The sequence below is a fragment of the Podarcis bocagei genome, assembly GCF_964188305.1.
Source record: "Podarcis bocagei genome assembly, chromosome: W".
NCBI lineage: Eukaryota > Metazoa > Chordata > Lepidosauria > Squamata > Lacertidae > Podarcis > Podarcis bocagei.
The window spans coordinates 24,508,316-24,520,645 of record NC_138131.1 but is presented as its reverse complement, the minus strand read 5'-3'; the positions used below and the strand labels follow the sequence as shown (position 1 = coordinate 24,520,645).

Genomic DNA, 12,330 nt, shown 5'->3' with positions numbered 1-12,330 from the left:
TGATTGCTATAACCAATTTTAAGATACACTCATATCCTCCTGTCCTTATATGGAACACAAAGAGCTATATATTGTTACATCTATAAATGACAAATAAGTAGTAATATATCTTACATGTGTCTCAACAAAGAATCTTAATTACCAGCTCACCTCTTGCCCTCCTTGCCCTCCAAAACAGATGGTTAATAATTTTAAAATTTTATCTTGAACAGATGTCAGAGACCTTGGGTTCACATAAACATTGAAAGATCTCCTTCATTTGAAGGTTTCTAAACAAATGTCTGGCAACTAATATATCTGGATGGCGTCTCTTGTCTGACAAGAGGCTGGGCTCAATGGCCCCTGTAGTCTATTCCAACTCTAGGACTCTATGATTCTATGAAATAAGAATTTAACATTTGTTAAATCCTTTGCATAATTACATTTAAGCCAGCATATTTAAACTTCCTCAAAGTAACAAGGAAGGAACAGTTTACAGCCTCAAAATAAAATAGGGAAAAAAAAGCCTCTTCCCCTGTTCACACTTCCCCCCTTCTCCAGCCGGTTTGTTTTCCATGTGCTCTTGGCCTTTTGACCTTAGGCTCAAGTTTAAGGCACATGGTTTTATTTTACTGTTTACCAAACTCTTAATTATGTAGGGTCTGTGTAACCTTGGTCTTCAGCCTGTAATTCCAGCTTTTACGACTTTGAGAATTGTTTTCTGCTATCGATCAAAGGGGCCCCTCCCTTGTCTAGGAAAACATTGCCAAGGCTCTCTGAACAGCTGGTCTGCCTGGCATGAAACTTTTGAAAGTCTAAGCCCATTTACCTGATCAAGATATAAACCAATATATGCCTTGATTAAAAATGCAGTCTATATTCAGATGCCACAATCCCCCCTTTCAAGCTCAAGGACCTTGCTACCAAGCGTCCTTGATAGCTTGATCTTCATCATATTCCTGTGTTAAAGCTGTGTATAGGGCCATGATATAAGGTAGAGTTTCATTCGAAATCATCTTGCTAATTGTACTTCTAAAACATGAGATGATACATGGCATCATACATAAAACCATCACTACTACCGTCAAGAAAAACAAGCAAGACAATAGTATCCCTTTGAGTCCTGTGACATTGGGTAACCATCCCCTATCCCATCCTTCCCATGTTTGTACTGGGACATGTGCTATATTCTCCATCTTTGTGGCCAACACACGGATTGCCTCACCATTATCTGAAATGTTAAAGCAACAGGCATTCCCTGTCAAGTTCAAGACTCCACATAGGCCTCTCTGCTTGGCAAGTACATAATCCATTCCCATTTTCAGCTGCAAAATGACAGCTCTACTTTCATCCAACTGTTGTGCAATAAGTCTCAAACTCTGGGCCGTTACATTGGTTACAAGTTCCACTACTGCTTGCAATCAAATTATTCTGTTTAGATTATAAATAGGATCCCGTGCCCCTTGTATGAGCTCACCAGGATTCCAGGAGGCAGGATCATAATAGGCTATAATGCGCTCTGGTGGCCAATCATCAGTATCGCTCCAACTTTGGGTACTTCCTCCTGCTATATGAGAAATATCAGCGTTTCTTCGTGTTCGCTTAGCTGAACTAGTGGGCAAAATCCAAATTGGTGGTAATACCCATCCCAGGAAACAAGTCCCACTCCATTTGGAAGGGAGTTTCTTGTATGCCCATTCTCCACATATCCACCACAACCATCGGGTCTGAGGTTTTTGGTACGTGGAGTACAGAAGGCGAAATATCACAAGGGGTATAGAGTTCACAGTGCAGGATGTTAGATTGCCTTTCTCTGTCACAGTTATGTTCTATACCACTTTCCATGCATGAATAAAAGGGGTTGCACAGGGCAAGGTATTCCGAGTTCGATAGGTAGTACCGTTTGCCCAGGTATGACTATTCTTAATATAATCCCAAGTATAGTGACAATGAGAAGAGCCTATCATGGTAGAATCAGCTGCATCTGATGATTTATGTACACAGAATTCCCCTTGTACAGGTATAACTCGTAATGTTTAGTTGAGTTCCATCCGGGGAAATTCTGTACTTCTGTTTGGTGTAGCATTTCGCTTACCATACCAATGGCATTTATTGGTATCGGTAATAAGGGCACACCTCCCTCTGAATCATCTGGCCCAAGAGAGCAAACAAGGCAATTGGTCCTATTTGCACATTGGCTACCATCTCAGCTAAACCTACCCACATATTGTGGTCATAGCGGAATCCATATTTAGCAAATTTGGTCAGATTCAAGGACCCTCCCCTTCCCAAGGGATCAGGATTAATAATAAAATCATGTTGATGTCTAGCATATGCATTCCTTCCACAAAAAATTACCTTATTGTGTTAGCAGAAAACTATTAGTCCCAATATAATTCCCCCAGTGACAGAAATGGGGAACCACCAAGACCAAAACATATATCCCAAGGATCCCCAATGTGTAATATCCCTGATAATTGTTCCACAAGGGGGCAGTCAATCAATTGTATAAGAGAATCTTCCCGCTCACAGTCTCTGGTTCAGACGCTCCTCAAGCTTCAGGCGTGCGCAGGTCAGCCAGCTTCCAGGTTTGTGGCTGCAGCAGGCCGGTCGTCTAATGTTGCCCGAGACCTAGCCCGTTCCCGGTAGGGCTAGATACAGGGGTTTTTGGAGAGAGTCAGTTTAAGAGGATTAGAGGGGTCACCTTTGCATGTCCAACTGCCTTCGGACTTCTTCAAACGGGAGTGATGAATCCAGGGGGGTCACCTCAGCTACCTTCACCGCTGTTGGAGTAGAGAGCAAGACGGTGTAAGGTCCACGCCACTTAGGTGCAAGTGGATCACGTTTCCACTCTTTCACCCATATGCTATGCCAGCCTGAAGCTGATGAATCGGCACGGCAATGCTGCACGGCGTGCGCTCGAGGGCCCACCTGTTAAGATAAAAACAAACAAACAAACAAACACGAGAGAGAGACAAAAACACGGGAGAGAGATTGCACTTGTCCCTGTGTCACATGGTCTCTTATTTGTTTGAGGTCAGTTGGAATATCCTGAACAAAGGAGGGCGGCCTCCCATACAGGAGCTCAAAAGGTGACAACTTAAGTCTTTTGTGGGTGTGCACCGAACACAAAACAGTGTTATGGGTAACACGTCTACCCTCCTGAGACTTTAAACATATTAGTGGGCTTCTGGCATGCCCTGCAGATACCTTGCACAAGCGTCTGGCGGTAGGTGGTAAGCCTGGCCAGGTGAATTGCATTGTTTGGATCCCAATTAGGATCTTCCAAGGGAAAGTTGTCCTGGAGATGACGGTCAATATTATAAATATTTCCCACTCTGGCCTGCTCACGCAAATATATCTGTGCCTTTTCAATTATGTCTCTCCTTTCCTCAGTGGTGAAGAGAGTATTCAGGAGCTGGCGACAATCTGTCCAAGTAGGACTATGAGTATTTATTATTGAAGTCACCAAGTCTATCATAGCCTGAGGTGGCTGTATTGCTTGCTGACCGATCAAGGTCTCCCTGTAACTTCTGTAATAATTCTCTAGGACTTGGATGTACAGGGGTTTGGGGTAGGCAATCAGTTGTTCCACTAAAGGAGACTGTAGATGGAGTTCTACTGGGACTCACAGGTGGAATAACCACTTCTGCTTGGGCTTCATTATAGAACTCCAATGCCTCCTGAAGATATTTATCATAATCTATCAAGGAATCAAGTTCTGTGACTCCACCCCCATTATTCATTCCACTTTCTTGCCTTGGGGTTACAACTGGTGGAGTGTTTGGATTTATTTGGCAAGATTCCTTTCCTAGCTTTGGCTTTTACAGCCAATAATTTGCATCGTTGGACTTTGCATTCCCTTATCCATGGAGGATTTTTATTTAATGTGCTCAGCCAAGAATCTATATATGAAAATTGTTCTGGGCACCCTCCAGTCTCTTTGGCGAAGTTAGACCAAAGTTTGCTTACTAAATTTATATCAAAGGTTCCTTGAGATGGCCATTCAATATTTTGATTCGGCCACTCTAATTCACATAACGTTCTCAGGCGCTCTGGCGTCAGTTTGACTCCATATGCCCCTGAGAAGGCTTTCTTAAAATTATTTAACATACATTCAAAAGGTGTATTTCCCCCCTTTGAACCCCCAACTCCCATTGTATGGCCCTGTGAAGTATCCACTCAGTCACTCACACACACACCTTACTGGTAAACGAAGTAGTACTCACTCCACACTTAGGTCAGCTACACATTGTACTTTCTCACACATGCAATGCGCCAGATACTTCACCACACACTACCTCCCATTCTTCCCTTTTCCCCCACCAGATCACCATCTGATATACCCAGCCACCTAGCGTACTCAGTTCCCCTTTACTGAGACGCAGAAGTTTGATCAGGACTTCTCTTCCTCCCAATTAATTGGAGGGCCAAAACCCCTTAGTGCACTTACCCTTAGCTGGTTCCCTGTTTATTTCTCTGGTCCCCCCCGGTCCGTCGCCGTCAGTGGGCAGGGTATCAGACAGACGAGACTGCTGCGTTCCCCTGGAAAAAATTTTTCCAGTGCGCGCTGGGTAGGCACAGTTGTCCTCTCTCTTGTACCCCGTCCAGTGAGGCGAAGGCGCTGCGTTCCAGCAGACCACTTATCCGAGTCGCAGGCACCATAAAATGTAGCACCCTGCTTGTGGTTAACGCTTAGCTGGAATGAAATATTCAACGCAGCAACAGAGAAATTAAATAATAATTTATTTGTCAGACAAATAAATGAGAGGCACAGTGGTATATGGTTACCAAGCTCTGGCCTGGCTCCTGCCATTATGGCCAGCCCTTATATTTCCTTAATCCAGCCCCCTTTGCTCCTCCTTTGGCTGCCTCTGTTCAATCAGCCTGCTTGAATTTCCTATTGGCTGATTGCTATAACCAATTTTAAGATACACTCATATCCTCCTGTCCTTATATGGAACACAAAGAGCTATATATTGTTACATCTATAAATGACAAATAAGTAGTAATATATCTTACATGTGTCTCAACAAAGAATCTTAATTACCAGCTCACCTCTTGCCCTCCTTGCCCTCCAAAACAGATGGTTAATAATTTTAAAATTTTATCTTGAACAGATGTCAGAGACCTTGGGTTCACATAAACATTGAAAGATCTCCTTCATTTGAAGGTTTCTAAACAAATGTCTGGCAACTAATATATCTGGATGGCGTCTCTTGTCTGACAAGAGGCTGGGCTCAATGGCCCCTGTAGTCTATTCCAACTCTAGGACTCTATGATTCTATGAAATAAGAATTTAACATTTGTTAAATCCTTTGCATAATTACATTTAAGCCAGCATATTTAAACTTCCTCAAAGTAACAAGGAAGGAACAGTTTACAGCCTCAAAATAAAATAGGAAAAAAAAAGCCTCTTCCCCTGTTCACACTTCCCCCCTTCTCCAGCCGGTTTGTTTTCCATGTGCTCTTGGCCTTTTGACCTTAGGCTCAAGTTTAAGGCACATGGTTTTATTTTACTGTTTACCAAACTCTTAATTATGTAGGGTCTGTGTAACCTTGGTCTTCAGCCTGTAATTCCAGCTTTTACGACTTTGAGAATTGTTTTCTGCTATCGATCAAAGGGGCCCCTCCCTTGTCTAGGAAAACATTGCCAAGGCTCTCTGAACAGCTGGTCTGCCTGGCATGAAACTTTTGAAAGTCTAAGCCCATTTACCTGATCAAGATATAAACCAATATATGCCTTGATTAAAAATGCAGTCTATATTCAGATGCCACACATTCTTAACAATAAATTTATCAGCAAATTATAACCTTGTTTCATGTGTTTCTTTTGTACTTTCAATTACGATTTAAGTTTAAATCCCTTATTTTCCACTTACTCTAGAAACAAAACATATTGTCATTTTTAACCATTTAAACTTTGATTCTTTCAATAGTGTTATCCAATTTCATATATAATCCACTCTCATTGCTGGGGCTAACCTTCCAAGTCATGCGGCATCTTATAGTTCATATAACTTATAAAACTTTTGCAAATAGTCTTTAAATTTTTTCCAGTCCTCCTCCATTGCTTCTTCTCCCAAATCTCGGATCCTGGCAGTCATCTCAGCTAGCTCCATGTAGTTCATCAATTGCGTCTGCCAGTCTTCCAGTGTGGGCAAATCTTGAGTCTTCCAATACTTAGCGATAAGGATTCTTGCTGCTGTGGTAGCATACATAAAAAAGGTTCTATCCTTCTTTAACACTACTTTAGCATTTGTAAATCACTTTCAAAAATTATCATGACAAAATATTTTAAATCAAACCAGCAAACATTCTCAGATGTTCTTTCACATCTTTTATAAATTTACTCCAGTCCTTTTCAAACAGTTTGTCGCGCCGATTTCGGATTTTCACTGCCAGCTTTGCCAGTTCTGCATATTCAATTGTTTTTGTCTGCCATTCTTCCAAAATTGGAAGTTCCTGCCGCTTGCATTTCTGGGCTAAAAATGTCCTTACAGCTATGGTAGCATACATAAGTCTACTTTTGGAATTTCTTCTCCCACAATACCCAATAGAATAGCCTCTGGTTTTTTTAATAACAGTATATTTAAAGCTCTTTTTCAATTCTTTGTAAATCATATCCCAGTAGACTTTGACTTTAGTGCACATCCACCACCTATGGACGAAATTCCCTTCCTTCTCCTTGCATTTCTAGCGTGCCTTATCTTGAGTTATATATATTTTAGCAAGTTTAGTCGGCGTCAAATACCACCTATACGTCACCTTCATTAAATTTTTAATTAGTGCTGTACATTCAATAAATTGTTTTTGCCCATAATCTTTCCCACTTATCTAATTCAATGTTATGACCAAAATCTTGAGCCCATTTAATCATAACCGACTTAACTTCTTCATCCTTTCTATGCCATTCTTATACGTTTTTGGCAATGATTTTCTTTTACTATCTAGCAACTCTGTCTCTTAATTTTGATTTAGTATGACCAAAACCATTTCCCTTACTGTCTTCCTTAAATACATCTTGCAAAAGACGGTAAGTGTGCGGGAAAGAGAGTTTGAATCGGATTAGTCTGCTCTTGTATTTATGTTCCCCTAAACCAAGCATGTCCAAAGTCCACTTTGGGGGCCTTCCACCCATCTCTCCTAGATCTCAAAATGCATTGGTTTTGTCATATTTCCTGCTATCCTGCCAAAGAATTAAAATTTTCCCAATGTTCTTTTAGACCAGGCATGTCCAAAGTCCAGTTCAGGGGCCTAATCTGGCCCTCTGGTCGATTTAATCCGGCCCTCGTGGCGGTTTATTTACTAGGGCAAAACTTCCCCCCAAAAAGCTCAAGAACTTTAATCCTAAAAAAAGGTCAGCACCTCTGGGGTCAAATCCTTAAAAAAGGCTCAACAATTGTGGGGTTTTACTGTTAATATGCTTCTTCTTAATTGCATTTCACTATTAATATACTTCTTAATTGTATTTCAGTTCAACAATGACTTTGATAAAATACATCTTTTGTGACGTGCAGAAGGCTTGAGTTACCTATGAGGTGCAACAGTTACCATATAGCATATATTCAATATAAAAAACAGCAACAATTGGTTGTTGACAAAGGACAGCTGGCATATATATATAAAAGATATTAACTGATATGCATGCCATTCCAGATATAGCTATATAATCTCTACTGTTGGTAAGAGAAGAACTTTGGAGCAGGCATTTTCAAAAAAAGAGTTTTTTATGAACCGCTCTAATACCAAGTTACCGTCAGGAGCTGAGGGGCCGTATCAAACCTCAATCCAGCCATCACATCACAGAGCAGCCTTTTGGGCTCCTGTGAAAGACATACTAATATTCGTGTAAAAACTCTGTTTTGTGTTTCGAAGGTTGCCGAAGCCGAGGAATGCTACAATACAGCTCTCCGTTTATGTCCGACTCACGCGGATTCTCTTAATAACCTGGCGAACATCAAGCGAGAACAAGGGAATATCGAGGAGGCTGTCCGCCTCTACCGGAAAGCTCTTGAGGTACGTGCGTGGAGAATTACAACAATTAAATTGAGATATAAGGGTTAGGCATGCGTACCCTGGACTCCTAGTCTGGGTCTTTTTAAAAATCGCCGATCAAATTTTTCTTGATCAATAACGGAAATAATGGTGAAGAAGTGAAAGTGAAGTAGCATTTTGAGGCTCGACAAAGCATGGTCCGATAAGTCCCTTTTGGAAGGAAGAGGGTCTGTCCCCCTTTTTATATTCCTAGGCCTCCTGGAATGACCAAAAATCTGCTTTTTCATCAGAAGAACAATGCAAGGTGTTAAGGAACGGTACAGAAATTGAAATAAAAGCTGGGCACATGCTGTTCTCTGTGTCAGCTGAGCTTGATCCCCTGACAGTCTTATTTTCTAACAGTATTTCCTATGCGTACGAAAAAGGCAGTTCATAGGCCCATTATTATTATTATTATTATTATTATTATTATTATTATTATTATTATTATTATTATTATCATTACCACAAATCATTCCAAACGGTGATTTATTTTGCAGCCAGCCCCTGCCACATTTGAGCATAAAAGAGGGGCTCTTTAAAATACGGCATTGGTCATTTGACAGTCTGATCTCCCAACAGTATTTCCTATGCATGCTAAAAAGGCAGTCCATAGGTTCCTCCTCCTCCTTAATTTTTGCAAGTCAATCCAAATGAGGATTTATTTCACGCCCACAACCTTTGAGCCTCAAAGAGCAGCCTCCGTCTCTTTAGAATGCTTCTCAGGGAAACTAAGAGTGAGCTTCTTCCCCGCAGGTCTTCCCGGAGTTTGCAGCTGCGCATTCAAATTTAGCCAGTGTTTTGCAACAGCAGGGGAAGCTCCAGGAGGCCCTCATGCACTACAAGGAGGCCATCAGGTGAGCTTCCAAAGCCATGGGGAAAATAGATTGAAAGAGCTCCTCCTTACTGTATTTTAATCTTTTGCTGGAAGCCGCCCAGAGTGGCTGGGTATAAATAATAAATTATTGTTGCTGTTGTTAATAATTATTATTACTCCTCTTGTGGATAAAGCACTTTCTCTTTTTCTTTTAGGTTTTTTATTTTTTATTTTTTTTATTTTTATTTTATTTTTTGTCCCTTGAAGGACAGCCAAATTTAAATAACAATCTGACACACAGCTGCGAGGCATTTGCGAGCTTTTTTGCGGAGAAGGTCCTGTTGCTCCGCCATGACCTCCCTGCCAATTTGGATACAATAAAGGAACTGGAGGCCCCTCGACTGTCCTCGGGTCCAGTATTGGACCACTTTGACCGGATATCCCCAGCCGATGTGGACAGACTCCTCCGAGCTGGAAAGCCCACCACCTGTCCTCTTGACCCGTGCCCGTCCTGGCTGATTAGAGCGTGTCCAGACGAGGTGCGGGCCCCCCTGGGGGATATCATCAATTTGTCCCTTGGCACTGGGATATTCCCAGGGGAACTGAAGGAGGCAGTGGTGTGTCTGCTCTTAAAGAAAACATCATTAGATCCTTTAGATCTATCCAATTACCGCCCGGTTTCGAATCTTCCATTCCTGGGTAAGGTGATTGAGAGAGCGGTTGCTGAACAGCTTGGTAGGTTTCTGGATGAAACATCTGCTCTCGATCCATTCCAGTCCGGCTTCCGCGCTGGTCATGGGACCGAGACGGCTCTGGTCGCCCTAACAGATGATCTCCGCAGGCAGCTGGATCGAGGCGGGTCGGGGCTGCTGATTCTTCTAGACCTGTCAGCAGCCTTCGACATGGTCGATCACGAACTTCTGGACCACCGCCTTGCCGACGTGGGGATCCAGGGCACAGTCCTTCAATGGCTGCGCTCGTTTCTCTCCGGTCGGGGACAGAGGGTGGCGCTTGGGGGGGAATTGTCATCGCGCCACTCCTTGGTGTGTGGAGTGCCTCAGAGTGCGATACTCTCCCCGATGCTTTTTAACATCTTTATGCGCCCCCTCGCCCAGCTTGTCCGGAGTTTTGGGCTGGGTTGCCATCAGTATGCTGATGACACCCAACTCTATCTGTTGATGGATGGCCATCCTTACTCGGCCCCAGATACACTGACCAGATGTCTGGAAGCTGTGGCTGGATGGTTACGTGGGAGCCGGTTGAAGTTAAATCCTTCGAAGACAGAGGTCCTCTGGCTGGGACGGAGCGATATGGGATTGAGGGGGCAACTCCCATCTCTTGCATGGGTGCAATTAGTGCCAGCATCGTCCGTTAAGAGTTTGGGTGTAATCTTCGACACCTCCCTTTCCATGGAGGCGCAGATTACAGCTATAACAAAGGCGGCATTTTTTCATCTCCGCCAAGCTAAGCAGTTGGCTCCTTATCTCTCTCACCCTGACCTAGCCACTGTGATCCACGCGACGGTCACCTCCAGACTGGATTATTGTAACTCGCTCTACGTGGGGCTGCCCTTGAGACTGACCCAGAAACTCCAGCGGGTGCAGAATGCTGCGGCGAGACTCCTTACGGGGTCTTTGCTGCGAGATCATATCCATCCGGTGCTGTACCAGCTGCACTGGCTCCCGGTGGAGTACAGGATCAGGTTTAAGGTGCTGGTTTTAACCTTTAAAGCCCTATACGGCCTAGGACCCTCGTACCTATGGGACTGCCTCTCCTGGTATGTCCCACAGAGAAATTTACGGTCTGCAAATAAAAACACCCTAAAGATCCCAGGTCACAGAGAGGTTAGGTTGGCCTCAACTAGAGCCAGGGCCTTCTCGGCTGCGGCTCCAATCTGGTGGAACGCTCTGTCACAAGAGACTAGGGCCCTGTGGGACCTGACATCCTTCCGTAGGGCCTGCAAGACAGAGCTGTTCCACCAGGCCTTTGGTCAGGGCGCAGACTGACTCCCTCCTCTGGCAACCTGCACAGAATTTTGCTTGATGGTTGCCATTAATTTGATTTTAATTTGATTTAATTAATTTTATAATGAATGTTTTAAAATGTTGGACTATTTTGATTGTTGTTAGCCGCCCTGAGCCCGGCTTCGGCTGGGGAGGGCAGGATATAAATAAATTTATTATTATTATTATTATTATTATTATTATTATTATTATTATTATTATTATTATTATTATTATTATTATTTGTGGAGCCTCTGGGGACACTCTTTCGCCATATGCTGTGGATCATCGCAGATGTAACACTTCCTGTTCCCTCTAGGAGGCTTCGCTTTCACTGTTGCCGGTGCTAGGGCTCTGGCTGCTGACTGAGCCCTTGCACTTCCAACCTCCATAGGTTCCACCCCTCCTCCTGGTGGATGCGTGGATTGCGCACGCGCTGCTTCTCTGGGAAGGAAGGAGGAGCCCCTGGCTGGTTCGCGCCCGCCACGCCCTTCGTCCCTGCTCCACGGACGTTCTTCCAGCCGCACCCCCACCGCCAGCGCCCTCTGAACGATCTCCTGCGTGGTCCGGGGTCTCTCCCCCCTCGCAATTTCATCTTTAACCGAGCCGTGCAATCCCTCCCAAAACAGGTCTCTTACAGGAGCCGAATCTCTGTCCCATTCCAGGGCACTGACCAAAGCGAAAAAGCGGGCATGATACTGCCTTACGCTGGCCCTCCCTTGCTTCAGTCCATGTATCTGCTGCCGAGCAAGATCCACGTCAATGCTTGATAAAAAACACCCATCCATCGCTTTAATAAAGGCATCCGCATTTTGGAGCGCCGGATCCCCATCCCTCCACAAATTGCGCAGCCATGCTTTTGCATCTCCATGCAAATGGGACATGATGAATCCCACTTTCTCTTGCTCATCTCTAAAGTCTTTTTTCAGCAGTTGCAGTGCACACATTACATCTGCTCTAAAGTTGGGGTACTGTTGCAGATTCCCATCGAAGTGAGAGACCAGACCGCCTGTTCGTCTCGCCAACCCAATTCCCTCCTGTTTGGGTGTCAGTTGCCCTTGCTTAGTAAGCATGTCCAACCTGACCTGGAGATCCCTGCAGGCGGCAGCTGCCTCCTCCTCTCTCTTCCTGGATGCGAGAGCCTCGGCATTCAGTTGTGACACTGCTTCTCTGAGTTCCGCTATCTGCTGCTCAGCCGTCATGTCGTCTGCCGTTCGTGAGCTCGCTAGTAGGCACCTGCTTCTCTCCTCACCTCGAGGCTGTAGATGCCCACAATTAGGAGACGGAGCTTACTGTCAGAGCTGCTTCCAGATCCTAGCTCACAGAGGATCACGCTAGCCAGCGATCATTAAGTAAAAGTCTTTATTGAGTTACAGTTTCCATTCTCAAGCTACTGCGTGCAACTCTACGTCTAGTGGCTAGATCGGCGAAGCTCCGTCTGAGTCTCCGCCCTTTGTGCACCAACTTAATATCCTAGCCCTGCTCCACCTTTTC

The 12,330-nt window shown here is 44.1% G+C and overlaps 1 protein-coding gene across 1 annotated transcript in view; it reads left to right on the top strand.

Moving 5' to 3' along the window:
• Window positions 1–12,330, top strand: part of LOC308578057 (uncharacterized protein) — a gene marked incomplete at its 5' end in the record, with an annotated part of 46,909 nt that overhangs the window by 22,320 nt on the left and 12,259 nt on the right. The window contains 2 exons of the mRNA XM_081178341.1: window positions 7,858–7,998; window positions 8,773–8,873. Of these exons, the coding sequence (XP_081034467.1) occupies window positions 7,858–7,998; window positions 8,773–8,873 (242 nt within the window). The remainder of the gene's footprint in view (window positions 1–7,857; window positions 7,999–8,772; window positions 8,874–12,330) is intronic.